At 38.8% G+C, this 18,448-nt stretch overlaps 3 protein-coding genes and 1 non-coding gene across 4 annotated transcripts; 2 read left to right on the top strand and 2 right to left on the bottom strand.

Annotated features, from left to right (window-relative positions):
• Nucleotides 1–868: 868 nt before the first annotated feature.
• On the bottom strand, nt 869–3,619 carry LOC140785570 (uncharacterized). The gene is made up of 2 exons (XM_073133466.1): nt 2,763–3,619; nt 869–1,109 (listed from the first exon to the last, which is right to left on the bottom strand). Exon 1 carries the CDS (start codon nt 3,616–3,618, stop codon nt 2,842–2,844), a length of 777 nt encoding a protein of 258 aa, XP_072989567.1. The 5' UTR covers nt 3,619; the 3' UTR covers nt 869–1,109; nt 2,763–2,841.
• An 87-nt stretch (nt 3,620–3,706) lies between these two features.
• On the top strand, nt 3,707–3,788 carry TRNAS-GCU (transfer RNA serine (anticodon GCU)). The gene has a single exon. It is a non-coding gene; the product is annotated as a tRNA-Ser (tRNA).
• A 1,586-nt stretch (nt 3,789–5,374) lies between these two features.
• On the top strand, nt 5,375–9,329 carry LOC140787810 (metal tolerance protein 4-like). Its single transcript, XM_073136916.1, has 7 exons — nt 5,375–5,714; nt 6,259–6,431; nt 6,519–6,717; nt 7,067–7,245; nt 7,332–7,482; nt 8,220–8,353; nt 8,958–9,329. Exons 1-7 carry the CDS (start codon nt 5,501–5,503, stop codon nt 9,135–9,137), a joined length of 1,230 nt encoding a protein of 409 aa, XP_072993017.1. The 5' UTR covers nt 5,375–5,500; the 3' UTR covers nt 9,138–9,329.
• Nucleotides 9,330–9,784: 455 nt separating this feature from the next.
• Nucleotides 9,785–17,623, bottom strand: LOC140787808 (casein kinase 1-like protein HD16). Its single transcript, XM_073136915.1, has 17 exons — nt 17,454–17,623; nt 16,839–17,369; nt 15,656–15,784; nt 15,478–15,551; nt 15,323–15,392; nt 15,105–15,160; nt 14,402–14,473; nt 14,218–14,312; nt 13,978–14,044; nt 13,757–13,886; nt 13,438–13,656; nt 13,201–13,331; nt 12,166–12,340; nt 12,001–12,091; nt 11,032–11,189; nt 10,335–10,523; nt 9,785–10,122 (listed from the first exon to the last, which is right to left on the bottom strand). The coding sequence occupies exons 2-17, from the start codon at nt 17,271–17,273 to the stop codon at nt 10,063–10,065; spliced, it is 2,151 nt and encodes a 716-aa protein (XP_072993016.1). The 5' UTR covers nt 17,274–17,369; nt 17,454–17,623; the 3' UTR covers nt 9,785–10,062.
• Nucleotides 17,624–18,448: the final 825 nt, after the last annotated feature.

Genomic DNA, 18,448 nt, shown 5'->3' with positions numbered 1-18,448 from the left:
TGAACTCTAATATACAAATTTTAATATCAACAGGCAGGTGGCCCCTCAAAGACTGTTCTATTGGGAAGGAGAGATAGCACCACTGCCACCTTGTCCGTCGCGCAAAAAGTTTTACTCTAACAACAACAACAAGGTGGCTCTGTCCTCTATGGAGATTCCCACGTAGTAGCGTTGCTCAAGAGCTCTCAGCTTCCAGAAATTCCAGGCGACAATGAAATGTTGCCTGCTCTGCTCTCCATATAATCAAGCTATGATAAGTTAGGCAGGTAGTAATCGATGGGTTCGAAGACGCTAACGACAAGGGGCACTGTTGGAGACTAACGAAATAGGAGATCGCTGTGTTAATTAAGATGCATGATGACCTGTGGATAGCTACAGACTACGGAAGAAAGATGAACAATTGAGTGGATGGTAGAAGCAAAGAAGATCTCACTTTACTCATAAACGAATAGTAGTACCTGATGTTTCTTCTCGTCCAAATCTATCGTCCTTGATGCTGCGGGATAATAAGGCCCTCTCGAAGATCCCTGCTGGCCTTTTCGCAGGCATTGGTCATCAAGTTTATACATTCCATTCGTTGGAGCTAGCGGCTGGTAGTGTTTCACTGCAGGAAGCTCATCAAGCTCCCACTCGGGCAGCATAGCTCTGGAATGAAGAGATAAATTTTTGGAAAGAGAGAATGGTGGGATAATATATATTGATTTTGAGGAATATTGAGGAAAGGAGGTCTCTTTTCCGAGATATTCCTGCTGGAACTCGGCCAAGTCTGTCGTGCGATCTAGTTGGTTCGGTTCTTCTTTTGAAATGATAGGACGTGTATTAAATACTGGGAATGCAACACTAGTAGGCTCTTTATCCCAGAGTAAACTAGACAACAACAAGATCAGTAGATTGCATACAGGGGTCACAAACAGAAGAACACCCATGTAGTACTCATTCTAAATGGACAGACCAAAATTAAGATGCAGGACTAACTCAACAAGATTATCAGTTTAGATACAAGTTAACAACCACATATATCCTCTATGTATTATTTTGAATTACGCTATGAACTTGATCCTCCATAGCAAAAGGGGAATGGCTTTCTTCTCTCTGAACAAGAGCAAAATCTGTAGGCAGACAAGATAGAGTTTATCAGTAGCAAGATTAAAAGAGCAAAGAGTGTCTGAAAGAATGGTGGAATCACATAGCAGCTATAGAATAAAAATGTGACTGGAACTAAAAAAAGAACAGGTAATGATTGATCAGTGAATCGCATAGCAGCTGCAACGACGACAATGAAATATTGTAACAATTTCTCAGACTAAAGAACAAAATATTCAATAAGAGGTATGAGTTAGAAGAAGAGGACAGCAATGCAAGTGTTGTAACAGGAAACTTAACATCCAAAAGGTGCTTAGATCTGAAAGGTAGCATTTCTCAGCTACAGATGCATCTCAAGATATAAATTCCTAAAAGTTAATAGACATATGATGACTGGAAGATAACAAAATCAACTATGTAACACATGAAGAGCTAATATATGTTCCTAATGACAAAGAACTATGCAACTTGAGTTTGAAGCCAGGAACATTTTGCAAAGGCCTTTTTAACTGACTTGACACCACATTATGGTTTATGATTCGTGGACTTTAATTAACCTTCTTATAATAATGAAACAATTGTGGTCTTGAAAATTAATAACACTATTATGATGTTGGATTTTTAGATTCACACGATCAGCAATCAACCTTTCAAAATACTTTTAGCCATAAAATTCTGGCATACAGGAAAGAAGACTAAGTTACAGATAAATGTAAATAGCCTCATCAGACATTAGAATTCTTGAAAGCATACAGGTGATAGAAGTTGAGTATATATAAAAACATTTGAAAAAAAAAAGCTGCAAAAGATTATATGAGAAAGAGATCCAATATCTGTGAACAAGCATGCGAAAAACATTTTAAAAGGGCTCTGAAGTTGTTAATAATGTGTTCTCTGAAATTTGCCGGCACAGAGAAAGCATGTGAAGAAAACGTGAAATTCAGAAGTCTTCTAGTGCAAAAAGAAACGAAAAGAAAACTTTACTGAAACTCTACAGTTATCACTGGTCAATTTGTCATAAGAGAACAAATTGACAATCATTAGCTTGTTCATATGACCATTTCTTATCAAAATGTAAACACACTAAATTAACTAACAGTAATTACAATACACAAGTATTACTGTAAGTAAACTTATCCATTTACTAAAGTTATGTGAGTAATCAAATACATTCCAATTGAGATATTCTCTTTATGAAAGATACAAGCAGAAACAATCCATAACGTGCAGAATCTTTATTATCTCCTTAACATACGAACATCTAGCATGTCATCACCACTAATAGCTACACGACACATCCTCCCTACATATTTAAACTCCAAAAGGTCAAACGTAATCAAACTTTGATGACATAAAAAGTGTTATCTGTTATTACTGTCAATTCTCAGAATTACTAGAAAATAGAGTTCTACTGCTCAAGGTATGGTTCGGAATACTCTTTCTGAGTTTCTAATGAAGAATAACACGAGTTAGCTACACACCTAGAATAGCTTAATTTGCTGCTATTCTAAATCTATGATTCGAGGGACTCTGGAATTATATCAGCTTCAATAGCTGAAAACAAGTAGCTTATAAAAATCTCACATTTCCTTTCTTCTCATTTCCCTACTCTCATAATCTAAACCTCTAAAGATAAAATCAAAAAGGACATAACCAATTCTAGGATTCTTATGCCATACCTCATATGATTCGACCAATCAAAGAAGAGAATTTCCCAAAACTCCTCCTTTTCTTTCCAAATCTATTAACCTTTCTCCACTACCTCCGCCGATCATCGGCTCCTCCACCAGGTACTACTCGACTACCATCCCCAGTCTCCGGCGGCGGAGGCAGAGGCGGAGGAGGAGGACGGTGCTGCGATTGCGAGAGGTAGATCACGATCCTTCTTCTTGCCACCTCCCGGAGCAACTCCAAAGTGGCACGCCGGTCCTCGTCGTCGCCGCCCTCCTCAGGCAGCGGCGCGCGGCAGAGCGGGCAGGAGTTGCGGCGGAGCAGCCACGGCACCACGCAGTCGTAGTGGTACACGTGCCCGCAAGGGAGCCGCCGCGCGTCGGCGGTGGCCTCGAAGACGTCGGCGCAGACGGCGCAGAGCTGCGAGGGGTCGGAGACAGCGACGATGGGGAGGGCGTCGATGGCTGATTCGGGAGCGGGGGCTAGGGAGGGGTCGGCGGCGTCGGGAGCTTCGGAATATTCGGGGACGTCGTCGTCGTTATCTGTTTCGGATTCGTAATCGAGTTCGGATTCGGATGCGGAGCCGAGGAAGGAGTCGTCGTCGGGTAGGGAAGGGGGATCGCCGTCGAGGGATTCTAGGGAGGAGCCGAGGCAGGCGGGACAGTGGTGCGGCGGAGGGGAGGACTGAGGGAGGGCGACCGCCGCCTGGCAGTCGTTGCACCAGAAGGTCATGCGGCGGCCATGGTCATCCGGGTTGGGACCGACCGGTGACGCTGACGCTGACGGTGACGACATGAGGGGTAATTGGATGGAGGTAGGAGTACGATGGAATTCCTCGTTCTCGCCTTCTTCGAATTGTAACATGACCTCCGAGCTCTCAGCTAGTGATTGGGTTTAATAGAATTTGAAGTAGAACTATTAATTTTTCTTTAGTCAAATACAATCCTACAACGTCGCTTTGGCCGAGTGGTTAAGGCGTGTGCCTGCTAAGTACATGGGGTTTCCCCGCGAGAGTTCGAATCTCTCAGGCGACGTTTGCGTTGAATTTTAATATATTTTTTTCATAAATCCTCTTTTAGGATGTATTTGCAAATCAAAATGGTAATATTTTGCATAACCAGAATTGATTGGAAAAGTAGGATGCATTTAGATATTCTCACTGCCTTCTATAAAGATTTTGAAGTACTGTTCTGTAACCATTGGAGTAATTTTGCTGTGCACGTTTACTTGAAAGATAAAGCTATGATATTAATCTGCGAGATTCATCAGAAGGACAACGGCAATAGACTTTTGTAAGAGAGATTGTTCAAGATACTTAGTACCAAGAACAGGTCAAATTGCTCAGAGAATAGGTATGAATGGCATGTTTTGTTCGAAAATTACTCCCAATTATCAAAGGACAGTTTTACTGCCTTCGTTTTGCTCTTGTTAGGTTTTCTTATTTTTCTCGGCTCTTTTTTATGAGAACCCTCCTTCCATCTCTTCTTTTTTTTCTTTTCCACGGTCATTCTTATTTCTCCTCTATTTCAAATATTCACAAAGTTATGTATAATTGCAATATAATCGTAGGCCGACTTAAGGCCCATGTGCATGCCTTTATTACTATAGTTGATCTCTATTCTTGGATTTATACTTTTCCATTCGTGATGTTATTTATTATATAGCCACCGAGTGTGAGACATATAATAAAGTATCATTATTTCAGGTTATAAATATTATATGAGAATTATTTGAGCTAGTAAATTAAGCTATCTAAGACACTTAAGTGCCTCCAAAAAAGCCTTTTCTTTTGCAAAATTTATAAAAGTTTTAAATAATAATTCTTTAGGTGAAAGTTTCAGTCCTCAATTATTGATAGCAAAATTTGCGAATATGAAATTCTTGATACATGGCGTCCTGATTAGTCTAGTCCCCTTCTCAATCACTAGCATTTGAATATTTTAGCTGCTTTAATCGAATTCTTTGAGCTTCCTAGTTGTTGCATTATTATGCTAAGTCTCTTGCCAAACATCTTCTCTCTCAAATCCTGTTGTCCTTTCATTGAGTACGACACTAATGCAATTATACTCTCTCAAATCCAATATATATATATAGTCCAAACTGTGAAGTGATATCCACTTTAAAAGATATATTGTCCTCACCTTGAAGGAATCACATGTTCTTCTTGTTCTCAATAATTTTGCGAGGACTATTATGCCATGCGGGTAATTACACACATTTATTGAGACAAGAACCAATGGCCCCAGTATTGTACGTAAACTAACTAATAGCAATTATGAGTTCGGCTCCAAAAGGAAATCGATAGTGTGACTCGGGCAGTATCCAAATCGGATCTGTCATTTTGGATCCGAACCCAATTAAGGAAGCTTATCGGGTTGGCTCCGCACAATTGCCGCCTCTTGTTGGAAGCCGAGGCGGCAAAGCTTAATTCGATTCTATTATCGGGTGGTCAGGTCAGACCCGAATCCCGAGGATCCAACCGCTAGTGCTAATCCCACCCTTTATTTTATTATTCCCACGTCTAATGAACCCACCAACCATATTCTGTAATGTAGTATAACGGACGAAGGAAAAAAAAAAGGCGTGACTATAACAATAGGGAAGAGAAGAGGACGCCAAGCAGAGGAAGGCGTAGAAGTCTTGCGAGTTGTGATATCCATCCATCCATCCATCCCTGATACCTCCCATTTGGAGCTCTCTATTCGTCTTCTTAGGATTAGCTCTTACTTTTTTTAGAGAGAGAGAGATGGAAGAGGGCGGAGGGTTAGAGACGAGGGAGCCGCTTCTTGAGGGAAGGAGAGGTGCCGGCGACGATCGTCAGGCGGTTCCGCGGCGGAGGTACTCGGTGGGGTCAATGCGGGGGGAGTTTTTGTCGAGGTTGCCGGGGAAGGTGATGGATGGGATTGACCCGGAGAAGCCCTTCCTAATCGACGTATCCCGGACCAAAGGCTTGATGGAAGGTATCTTGCGCATCGAGATGCACGCTTTTCCGGGTCTAGGATTGATTTGTTGTGATTATTTTGGGTTTTTATTCGTTTTTGTGATTGATTTTAGATTGATCTGTTGGATGATGAAGGGGATGCTATTCTTGATGTTGATCTCATATTTTATCTTGTTTATGGATGATATTTTTGCATTATTAATAGTTTTGTTTAATATTCGGATCAATTCGTTTGAGTCTGTTCTGGTTGAGTAGTAGAGGTATCGAATGATTCGAACTTTTTCATCATCTCGGGGCTAAAAGTTGGTTCAATGGTACTATCTCTGCAGTCTATATCTTTGAGATGGTAGAGTAAAATTTGCAAATATTAGCTTCAATTTTGCATTATTCTGACTTCTTCTTTTCCTCCTTGTTTATCGCAACATAATCTCTCACATTGCCATCCTTTTCTAGGGTAGTTCTTCATTGTTCTTTATCTTAATTGTTATGGTGAACTTCTGTATGACCAACACAAGATTTTGTTGAATTGATATTTATCTTCTCATAAGTGATATCTTTTCCAGGAGAGAAAGAATACTATGAGAAACAGTTTGCTACCCTGAGATCCTTTGAGGAAGTTGACTCATTAAATTTATCAAATGAAATTGATGAAGCCCAAGATCTTGAAGAGCAAAGACAGAGTGAATTTGCCATGAGGATATCAAACTATGCTAACATTGCTCTATTGGCCTTGAAGGTAACTTATTCTTGTGCTCCTACCTTATTGATTAAGATAGTTATGTGATCTTGTTCAATTTAATTTGGTGGGTATTCCAACTCACAGATCTATGCCACTATAAGAAGTGGATCCATTGCTATTGCTGCCTCAACACTTGACTCCTTGTTGGATCTTATGGCCGGTGGCATTCTTTGGTTTACGCATCTTTCAATGAAGAATATTAATGTCTACAAGTATCCCATTGGCAAGTTGCGTGTGCAGCCAGTAGGGATAATTGTATTTGCTGCTGTTATGGCTACTTTAGGTACCTCTTTCTTCTCCATCTGGTAGTTTAGCTGGAAAATTTCTAGCCCTTATAATTCTAGCATTCATTTATGTTGATAGAGACTGTTGATTAATTTGTTGTTCGGTTGCTATGTTGAAAAAGAGAATATTGCTACCAATTGTAGTGGCAGATTACATCTTCTAAAATATTGTGTTGCTTTGATCTATTTGCCATCTAAATTGTGGAAATTATCTTATGAATAGATGCATTTCTTAGACAGAAGAGAACTTGAAAGTTGAAACTAATATAAATAAACTCATTACTGTCTAGGGATAAAAAGTAAACCTTAAAATTTGAATTAAATTGAGATGATTTCTGAATCTAACAGGATTCCAAGTTCTGGTTCAAGCCCTTGAACGGTTGATAGAGGATGAAGCCCCTAGCAGGATGACCTTAACACAACTGATGTGGCTGTACTCAATAATGTTATTCGCAACGGTAGTAAAACTGGCTCTCTGGCTTTATTGCAGAACCTCCGGCAATAAGATTGTTCGTGCCTATGCTAAGGTAATTCTTCTGATGCTCTTAGCTTGAAGGTCAGATGGATATTTTGAAAATGAAGTTGTCATTCCTTCCTTTTTGATATTGTCCAGGATCATTACTTCGATGTCGTGACAAATGTTTTAGGCCTAGCTGCTGCGATTCTTGGTGATAAATTTTACTGGTGGATTGACCCAGCTGGAGCCATCGTTCTTGCACTTTATACAATTTTAAACTGGTCTGGAACTGTCTGGGAAAATGCAGGTTATTGTCTTTTATTTCCTCATGAGCTTTCTTGATTTCAATCTAATTCAGTTGACCATGGACTTAGATTAAATATTTCCTCCAGCTTGGTATATCTTATTTCAACTGCCCCAGGCTTTCAGCTATTCTTTTAAAGCTATCATTGACTTCCAAGAAAGTCTGCAGAATTCATTGCAAATAGTTTTGATCAATAATTTCTTAATCAGAATAACTTATTTTAAATAGGAATTTGATTACTAGGCAAGGAAAGGAATTAATAAACAAGTTTAAATAAAAATGTCAAGCACCACGGCATATCAAAATGTATATTGAACTTTCCACCCATCTCTCTCTCTCTCTCTCTCTCTCTCTCTCTCTCTCTCTCTCTCTCTCACACACACACACACACACACACACACCAGTGTTTTTTTATCGCAAAGACTTACGAAGGTTGAATGTCACAAAAGTAAAAAAGAACAATATTAATAGCTTTTTAGTTATAAATTTCCTAGTTTAGATGGAAGTTTATTAGCACCATTTTCCACATCTATGGACCTAATTTGTACCTTAACTTTCTCCTCTATTACAGTTAGTTTATTTTATCTATTTATTTATTGTTTTTTTTTTGACAGAAAGGTCATAGACTGTTTCATTTGAAACTTAAAAAAACTTTAGATCTACGCTTACATCAATTAGTTTATTAAACTGTACATTTTTTATTGATCAAGTTCTTGTTCTTCCGTTTGTGCATGAGGCAGTATCACTCGTTGGTCAGTCAGCTCCTCCGGAAATGCTACAGAAATTAACATACCTTGTCATAAGGCATGATTCTCAGATTAAGCGTGTTGACACAGTTCGAGCTTACACTTTTGGAGTACTTTATTTCGTCGAGGTCAGTTTCTAGTTTTTTCTCTGTACCACAGCGCTATGGTTTTATTTCATCTATTAGTCCAGTTACTAGTTTCTTCTCTTTAATATAGTTGAATACAAAGGAGGCAGTTCTCAAGCAATCTGATTAACCTTTTCTTGAGCTTGTAAGACTTTCACGAATTTAGCATTTGTTGAGATTACCTGTCTTAAGTTAAGGATGTTCATATCTTCACCATCGCTAGTGTCTTGGGCCTTAATATTTAATTACCAGAGTATGTTAAAAGATGTGTTGGTAATCTATAATCTATTTACGGGCTTTGCATTATCTTCATTTTTTCAGGTACTTGCGATAACACACAAACATACAAAGGATAACATGTTTTCAGAATACTTGTCTCTGAATAATATCTTTTGCTGCCTGTTCATTTTCGGTTAAGTCATTGACATAAAGATAGTAATGCTTAAGAATTCTGTGAAGTATTTTTGGCGTGTGCACTAGAAATGCTTTTAAGGCCTTCACTTTTTTCTACTTCTTTTCTAACAGAGGAAAAAAAGACAGTTGTTTGACTCCAAAAGCACGAGTATACTGATCACTATATATCGTTATAACGTGTTTGTAATGACAGGTTGACATCGAACTTCCTGAAAACTTGCCACTGAAAGAAGCACATGCAATTGGCGAGTCACTGCAGATAAAGATTGAGGAACTTCCAGAAGTAGAGCGAGCTTTTGTTCATCTTGATTTTGAATGTGACCACAAGCCGGAACATTCGATTCTTAGCAAACTGCCGAGCAGCCAGCCTTGAGCTCCATTTCTCTTCCCCTTCTATGAATTCACTTTTCTTGTTATCATCTTGTCTTCTACCCTCAAGAAATCTCTCTTTTTTTTTTCTCTAATTAAGATTGATCGTCAAGATATGTTACATTCGTACTAGGTCTCGTGTCATCTGTTGCGAATTCTGATAGATAATTTAATACGCAGTTGCGCCTTTTTATCAGATTGTCATGTGCACTTGAGATATCTACTCCGGGTATGTAAAAAAGTTCTGCTCGTAAGACAAAAAATGAGACAACTAAGATGCTAAACCCCTCAATAACGGCGGCCATTCTCTAACAAAGATGATGCAATTGACATTTCATGTAAAGCATTGACCAGCCGCATGTTCAATGCTAAACTATATAACCGTCACCTTGAGATGCCGACCCATTGTTCTGATCACTAGAAGAACGCACATGCACATCCAAACATAACCAGATAAAGACGAAACAATTATCAGTGTCATCAGTGACCAGTCCTTTGTCATCCAAAGATACCCAAGTAAAGATGCAAGACAGTGTAGTAATGTACTAACACCTTTATGATGGCTATTGACATGTCATTGATGTACCCTGCATCCGGCAATGACACTTTTCCCCCCACCGGATTAATCTTTTTTCACAACTGGACCGCAAATTTGAGCATCCAAGGTCAGCTCTATTTCGCAAATGGCACCTTGGTGCATGCGAAATCGATGACTCCAATTGTAAACAAAATATACAATATACAACATTAATTTTGGAAATCTGCATATAACTGCAAGGTGAAACTTAACATCAAATAAGGCGACTAAACGAAATAAGGTAGCATGCTTCCTGCTTCTCAGGTTTTGCTCTTGATTCATGTACATGATAAATTAACCGTGGCAGGAGGTCCCTGCTCTCGGATTTGAATTAAAGGTGCCGGAACAGATATCAGGATACAGTACGACCATAGCATACAGCAGCAAGATAAAGATTCTTGGCCCATTTATCCTGCAAATCGTCAAAAGATCAGGTATAAGAAAGAAAATTAAAGATATTCCAAAAAAAATTATGATTAGTAGAAAGGTTAAATAAATTCTAATCATAGCCATGCAATGGACGATGGCAATAAAACATCAAAAACTTTCTGTGTCCAACAAAAATTAAAAAGTATAAAAATCTCAATACATTGTTGTTGATGAGTTATGAGATAATTCTTTTACCTTAACATGAGCACTTGGGAAGGCTGATGTTCGAAGTGTCTCCTGGGTCTCATCCCCAGGCTTGCGCTTTGGTACACTTAGAATGAGTGCAGCCTGATCCCATGTGGCAGCCATTGATGTGATGCGAAAACCATTGTCCCAGCGCTTATGAATACCCTCACTTGGATAAAGAAAGTCTAATTCCACAACCTGAGACAAGAATATTATAGTGCATGACTTGTAGATGCTTCGCAAAATGCTTCAGACACATTGACACCGATGCTCAAGGAATCAATATGCTAAGCTAAAGAACCCAAATAACAGCTAAAAGACCCCATATACTAAGCTAAAGAAAATCTTGCTTTTCCTTTTGGTGGACATGCTCAGGGATTATAGACTTCTACTAACTAGTAGGGACAAACTGCAGGGAGGACATTTCAATATGCAACCTCCTACTAGGAATACAGCAACCAAAGAAGGCTGCCAAACAAATAACAGTAATTGGACTAGGTATTTCAATAACTTATATCTCTAATTAAAGATTTCATGAAGGAAAAAAGAAGGTTGGCCTTTGGCATTTATTTTCATGTAGGTATAAACTTTTCATATAGACAAAGTGCAAATGTTAATCATCGAGCTGCTAGGTTGATGCTTCAGAATAAGATCAGTAACCGCAAGAAATGCATTAGGTTATATGTGCAGAGTAATGGTAACCAACCTGATCACTGAACCCAGCATTCCTGGACATGACAATACCCCATCGGCTTCCTGCAGTTGCCATTGACGTAACATGAAATCCTTCCTTCCACTTCTTATTTATCCATTTATAAGGAAAAGATTCACTGACTTTATAAGACTGCTGTGTATACTGTGTGCCTGAAATGCATTATGCAGAAAGAGTTAGAGACAATTTACAACATTTCAGTGAAACAGGAAGAAACTGAAAGGTCACATGAGAATTTGAAGATATCAAAATCAGAATGGTCAACTAATCAGACATGCCATTTGTTGTGAAATGAAGAACCACAAAATTTTATGAACCAAATGAGAAACATGCTCTGAAGAGATGCTGGAAACACAGTTACTGGTAGTTATGATCATGGACTCCGGATATGATGAGGGAAGCAAAAGCTTGTGTAATGGGATCAACATGATACCACAATGCATTAAATGTTAAATCTAGTACTTCAAACAATGTCCATCATGTGTACGATCCCCTCCACAAGAAGTGACTAAAAAACTAGATGCACATGACGAGTACAAAAGTACTCCCTCAATACATCAATAGTGACAGGATCATAGCTGCAATTTGAGATGCAGATGCTTGACCTCAGGAAAAGATGAGAATTGCACCATAAAGGTGATAATTCTTTATAGTATTTCCAGGTACACATATAGCATAGTATATGTTGACATGGAGTGCACACATGCCTATATATATAACATAAAGATACCCAAGACAGGTGAAAGAATGTGTAGTAATATATTACTCTTCCATGCATTTGTTAGATGAAAAATAACATGCATTCTTGTAAGAAGATACATGCATTCAAATAGAGTAAAATCAAAATGAAATGTATAGATAACCCAATGCGAAAGTTTTGGAATGGGATTGGAGCAGCAAAGATGAGATAACAGACCGGCCATAGTCTGTAAATTAAGTTACTTAACCACAGAAGGAACTAACCTTTAGACATCACAACAAGAGAGCTACCATTATTAGCACCGGCAATAGAGCTGATATAGTAGTTCTTCTCCCACTGTTCCATGATCCATTCCTGTAGAAATATTTGCAAAAGATTGTTAAATGGATCTAACATGTAAGATAAATCTGGTCAGAGAAAACTGGTACCTTGTGAAGAAAATATGGAGACAATTCATAAACTTGAGAAGTGAAGCTAGTTCCAGCATCCATAATGAGCGCCCAAAGATTAGAGCATGATGCAACACAACTTATCAATAGACCATCCTCAATTCCTTTCTCCACATGTTGTGCTAACCGTCCATCAGCCACATTGTAGTGGTACCTAGTTACACACAGCAAAGCAGATCAGAGTGTACAATGTGGTGCGATGGAAATTAAAAAGAATTCAAATTCATTTTCAAAGAGAAATATTGGCAGAGAACAGAATATGCTAAATTTCAGAAAAATAATAAATTAAAAAGTATCAACTTCAACCATTCTAAAATAGTTTAGTTTCCAGTTTCTAAGCGATCTCACCAAAATAATTAATGTTTCAGTGAATTCAAAAGTCATTTCATAAATTTCAATCAATTCTGGACATGGACAGGCAAATCTACATCCAACTAGAAGCAGGTGCACAAAGATGTATCATTGTAGTGCTTTGAGACTGTTGATAACCATTAACTACTTAAGGAAATCTTGAAAAACAGCCCAGTGAACGGTTTTTGTTGGAGCCAAGGTTTAATCTACAATAGCAAAAGACACATCAGATATGAAAGTCCCCAAAATGAATTCCTCACAATGGAGGATTTGGTTAATGAATTGAGGACCAAAATGGTGTCCCAATACACCAGGCTTCCACCAACAATGTCTGTCAATACGGGAGGGCAAGAATTATGCAGCCGTACCTTTACTGGTTATACGGCTCGAACAAATAACCAAACTGGTGCAAGGCAAGTCTTGCTGTGACACAAGGTGACACCCTCTAAATTAATAGCAAATAATATAAGACCAAATCATATGTTTTGGCCAACATTGTCTGTTTTGTGTAACCAGGCACTTAAACATCTAATCAGATATACGTCCTACCAGTCACAAGCATACAAGCCAGTTATTGGTGACAAGAAGTAATGATGGCAAATTACAAACCTAAAATAATAGATGTCTAAAGGCAACAAAAGAGCTTAAGAAGCAATAATATACCTTTGTTTCATAGGAAGCTTGGCGTTATATACTGATATCCACTGGGTGGCGGGAACTCCCAAGCGAACCTTCTTTCTGGCCTGAGCTTCATCTTCTTCATCAGTAGTCAATCTACCACGCTTCTGTCCAACCTGAAAGATAATTTGACCTTAATTTCTGTAGAAGACTAAGTGCTATGTGCTTTCAGCTTCTAATTAAATAAAACTCATAGTGTACCCATGTAGAGCAACGCATCACCTTTTGAGCTCCATCAGTATTTATTGGCCTAATTGCTGGATTCGGTCCAATCAAACTATCAAATAGCGAAATTAATTGGGCATAGTTAGGTTCCTCGTCAAACTTCATGTTGACTACAATCTCAAGGAATTGCTTAAAAGGTGGAGGACAGAAACAACAGAGCATCTCAGGAGATGTTGACATTTTCTTCTTGCAGACCAGAAAAGACTTGTTGTCACCCTGTGACTCACATAAAAAAGGCAAATTGGAAGAAAATGAGAACTATAACACAAACTTGTAGAAAAATATCAATTTGCTGATATTTTAAGTTTTCAACAACCTGGTATCCTTGCCATGGTAACCTGCCTCGGTGAAGAAAAATGAGAGTGTATGCAAGAGACTCTAAATCATCTCTCCTACTTGCAGTTCTTCCTAAATGTGCATGAACACTGGCATATCGGACAGTGCCTCTGCAAGATATAACGACCGGTGTAGTGACATAATCCAGGCCTAATATGTGATTTCTGATTGATATTATCAAATAGCAAAGCACTGACTTACCTGAAAACATCTGGGCGCTGATCATATTCAACATGTTGACCACTTGATGTGTCTCTCCATCTTGTCGCTAAATGCCATCAATACAATAGCAGTTAAAGAAACATGTACAATGAAAGCAAAAAAACAGTTCAAGTGATTAAGTAATGAGACTTAGCTACTTCGTTCTAATAAATATATACGAATGATAGAGAAAAATGAATATCACCAACAAAAGATAGCTGCTGATGAAATTTTCCTTACCTAATCCAAGGTCAACAAGATACAACTTCTTTTCTTGGGCCGTTGACGGCTGACCGAGCAGAAAGTTTTCAGGCTTGACGTCTCCATGGACATATCTAACATAAATATTTTCAAGTTAACACCAAAGATCCCATCTTCATTTTATGTGAAGCTCACAATATTTCCATATTAAGAAACTGCTTACCCTTTCGAATGCATCTTCTCAAGAATTGATATCGATTCAACAGCAATGCAAGCTACCATTTCTGAAGACATCCTGAAAAGAATACAGAAACAACTATCTGTGAATGTCAAAAGAGGTAAATAGTTATAAGCAGACAACCATAGCATCTGAAAACACTATGTGCTTATGATTATGAACCTAGCGAAATTAACTAAATCAAACTAAGGCCACATGTTTCACCATAAATATTTGCATTAACACAAGAGTACAGACTGCCAAGAAAAGTCATGCACATTTATGAAGAGTGAAAGTGTAGCTCATACATACAGCACGTTTCAAAATAGACATACCTACTTCTTCATCTCAGCTTGCAAGCAAAATAAGCATAAAATAGCATATTCTCATAGAGTGAATGTACATAAGAAAACAAACCAATATATTATGCTACTATGCATCATAACCAGAAAACAGAACAGTGTTAAGTTAATCTTCAAACACCAGGTACATCAATTAATATTTAACCATCAAATAGCAACATACTCAAGGACAATCAGATGAGATGTCAAAGATAGCCAAAAAATTGAAATTAAGATTATTCAATGTAAAGTGGATAATATGGCCCAATAGCACTTTAAGACGCCAGCTTTTAGGTTATCTGCACATATTCATCACCAGAAAGATAGTAGAACATCAGTGTCATGATAATCATGAGCCAGATACTCACGCTTGCCCTGATGAATTCCATGCATCCCACAAACTAGGACCCAGCATATCCATAATCTGCAGATTAAGGAAAAAAGTTAAGGAAAAAAAGTTCAGAAAGTAAGATGCAAAATGATTGGACTACAAATGTTGCATTTCACAAAAGAATCAACTGACCAAGCATTCCATATGATGCAGCAAGAAAAAGAATTGCATAATAGCACTAGGATAAGATCATACCATTACATAATAGTCTCCCTGCCGCCCTTTATAATGCACCCTAGGAACACCATGACTACCACCTAGAGCACTGCTTGCAAGGAAGACAGCAGCTTAGAACTACAACTATAAAATGACGTGCAAGGATCTATTTTCATGTAACATTACTGTCTTACCTGTAGACTTGCCACTCATAAGGTGGACCATAATTACAGCCTTTGCTGCTCCTATGCTCAAATTTTATAGCAACCTGTTGATGAAAGTAACTGGTATGAAACAAAAATTTAAGCAACAACATGCAAACCAACAATCGACCATCAACTAAGCAAAACAAGAAGGTAAACGAGAAAGTACCTCTACTGCACCAGGGCCTGCTGTACGTTCATTACCCCCAGAGGCACGGCGACCAACAAAAACCTGTCCAAACCCACCTTTACCCAATTTTCTGTCGACCTTATACCAAGGAGACCCGCCTACCTGAACCTGAGGTATAAAATGATGAGAATTAACCATACTGTTATTTTTTATTTTAGTTTTCCAGATTAGTAAAAGTACAGAACAAAAGAAGGAAAATTATCCAACAAAAGGATGAGTAGGGAAGAAAAAGCTAGAAAGTAGAAACACATGGCAGCTTCTAACAGATGACATAGTAAGAAAGCATGCCACCAGTATCAAAGAAAAACTGTGTATTATGCCCGATTTCAGCGCTGCCATGAACTCCGTAATCCATGAAGATCAGGATTGAGACCATTAAATTACCTGTATAATATATGCACAATATATACAGTAGAATGATAGAGAATAAGAGCTGAGCATAAGAATAAAGCTATCCATAGAAGTGAAAGCAAGATCAGCATAGAGAGCAGAGTAGACCTTGGTCTAAGGAAAACCGTAGGTACACTGGCAACACTGGCATAAGTTAAATGTGGATAGGCATATAGTAGTGTGATAAATATGTGAGACAAAGAAGAATAGGAACATCAAGTGAGATGAACAAATGAAACCAAGATTAACTGATAAGGACCGAGGAGTGCAAGGAGTGTGATTTAATGTACCATAACAGCAATGCTGAAGACCAGAACAGGGTGAAGATACCAGAGGTGGTACCAACGAATATACATCAAGATGATTTAGCCACCTACAAAGTTAGCATGATAAACGCCCAAAAGAAGAGAGCTTCATGATTAGATAAAAACATATCATCTTATGATGATCTAGACAAGAATAGGGTGAAAATGAGTATCACTAGCACAAAAAAATTACTTCGTGCTTGACATACCCAGATGTGAATCTGCACTACGGTAACTTCGCTATAAAGTGCCGGTGCACAAAGATAGTCAAGAAATTATGTTCTTATACTGAAATCTAATAGAATCCCTACAAACTTGTCTGTTAAAGCTGCAACAAATAAAATTTTGAAACCAACATAACTCATAAAGCTACAAGAGAACTACCAAATTACAAAGAATAACAACTGCAGCAAGGACAATTGTTGCAAGAAAATACAAAAGCAAACTAAAACAATGAGGAAATATACCTTTTCTGGGAAAGGGGCAGTGTTCCCTTCCTCTTCCTGCCCAGCGACTCTATTGGCGCTCAATCCACCGCTGTTGTCCCCCATCACTCCCTTCCCCCGAGTGCCGCCTTCTTCTGTTTGTTTCCTTTGAACCCCTCCGCTCTTCTCCTCGTCTTCCACAACCACCACCTCCTTCAAATTATCCTTTCCCTCCTCCTCCTCCCCCTCCTCCCTTAAACCCAACCTCCTCTTCCCAGACCTCGCCCTTGGCCTCCCCTTTGCTGCGACTGCTTCTTGCCTCGCCTCTGCTCTTGTCCTCACACGCCGGTTCTCTACCACTGCCGGCCCCGGCTTCTTCGCCGCCCGGCCCCTCGGCTTCCTTGCTGGAGGATCTAACTTCGCCGGCGGCGCTGGAGCACGGACTCCTCGACGCGCCCCGCTCCGCAGCTCGCGCATTCTTCTTCACCCATGCAATCGCGACGCCCCGCGCGGAATCCGACCATTATCTCGTCACTATCGCCCCCGATTATCCGCCATTCCAGCCGTCAAACCCTGGATTCAGCTCCAAAGACGATCAAATCTTCCACCAGATCTTTAGGTTTCTGAAAGAAATCGAATAAGAGATCGAAAACGAACCAGATGAAAAGGTGAGAAATATAGGCTTTCGATCGAAGAGGATTCCTTCAATTCCTCCTCGAGCGTCTTCTTGCGAGATCGATCGATCGATCGTCGCCGATGAGTGTGTGGGGTTTCGCCTGGAAGCGGCTTCGGGGAAAGAAAAGAGGAAAGAACGACGAAGGAAAAGGAAATGGTTGGAAGCTGAGAGAGGAGAAAACCCTTCGGAGGCAAATATCCGCGAGATCCGAATGGGTATCCATTTCACCAGCTACCAAGAAGACTCGCACCCGGATGGTATTTTCCGACAGCTTTTTATGGCAGTGTTCATGGGCCTCGGACTCTTATCAATGATGCCGAATCGGACTAAGACCGAACCCGAGCCTAAAATCTAAATCAAAACTTTTGGGGCTGACCCTTCTCTGGTCCAAACTAATTAAGCATCCTTTCCTTGTCGTATTTTACCATTACGTACTTATGTTTAATTAATATTTTTTTAATCAGTCCTTTTACTTATAATTAAACTAAGACTATTAATTTTCTGTCGAATTTAACATATTATTATAACTATCTTGATCATTTAGCAGTATTATTTTAAAATTGTACATGTTAACAAATATAATTGAATATTTTTAATCGTCAAAAGGTAGACAACCTTAATTACATCTTGGACATTCTTGTTGGGCTTGGACCCCCGCGGCAAACTAGATAGTCTTATAGTCGAGTCGGCCAGTTAGATACTAAGAAAACCCTTAATACTGCTTTTCTCTAATTAAGATAGTGAAAGTAGAGGATTTGATTACAATAAACACATTAATTATGAGATATTTTTATAGATACATATAAAACTGTTTATGAGTGGGGGTAGGAAGAGGTATTCCAAGAGTTAAAAGTCCAATTCACTTACAATTATATAATAAGTATTATACTTTTTAATACTATAAGAAAAAAAGCTAATATTAGTATGAACTATTCTATATAAGACAGTAATTATATTTGATGTAATATAAATTTAA

Source organism: Typha latifolia, chromosome 4, assembly GCF_019914945.1.
Source record: "Typha latifolia isolate L0001 chromosome 4, TyphaL0001v2, whole genome shotgun sequence".
NCBI classification, from domain to species: Eukaryota; Viridiplantae; Streptophyta; class Magnoliopsida; order Poales; family Typhaceae; genus Typha; species Typha latifolia.
The sequence above is the reverse complement of the archived record's forward strand: the minus strand, read 5'-3'. Positions and strand labels throughout refer to the sequence as shown.

Excerpts from the sequence above, each read along its gene's own strand:
- LOC140785570 (XM_073133466.1), bottom strand. The coding sequence starts at position 3,618 with ATGTTACAATTCGAAGAAGGCGAGAACGAGGAATTCCATCGTACTCCT.
- LOC140787810 (XM_073136916.1), top strand. The coding sequence starts at position 5,501 with ATGGAAGAGGGCGGAGGGTTAGAGACGAGGGAGCCGCTTCTTGAGGGA. Across the intron at positions 6,432-6,518 it reads TTGCTCTATTGGCCTTGAAG|ATCTATGCCACTATAAGAAG; the intron begins GTAACTTATTCT and ends TCCAACTCACAG. Across the intron at positions 7,483-8,219 it reads AACTGTCTGGGAAAATGCAG|TATCACTCGTTGGTCAGTCA; the intron begins GTTATTGTCTTT and ends TGCATGAGGCAG.
- LOC140787808 (XM_073136915.1), bottom strand. The coding sequence starts at position 17,273 with ATGCGCGAGCTGCGGAGCGGGGCGCGTCGAGGAGTCCGTGCTCCAGCG. Across the intron at positions 14,474-15,104 it reads TGGAATTCATCAGGGCAAGC|GATGTCTTCAGAAATGGTAG; the intron begins GTGAGTATCTGG and ends TATTCTTTTCAG. Across the intron at positions 10,524-11,031 it reads ATGCTGGGTTCAGTGATCAG|GTTGTGGAATTAGACTTTCT; the intron begins GTTGGTTACCAT and ends TTCTTGTCTCAG.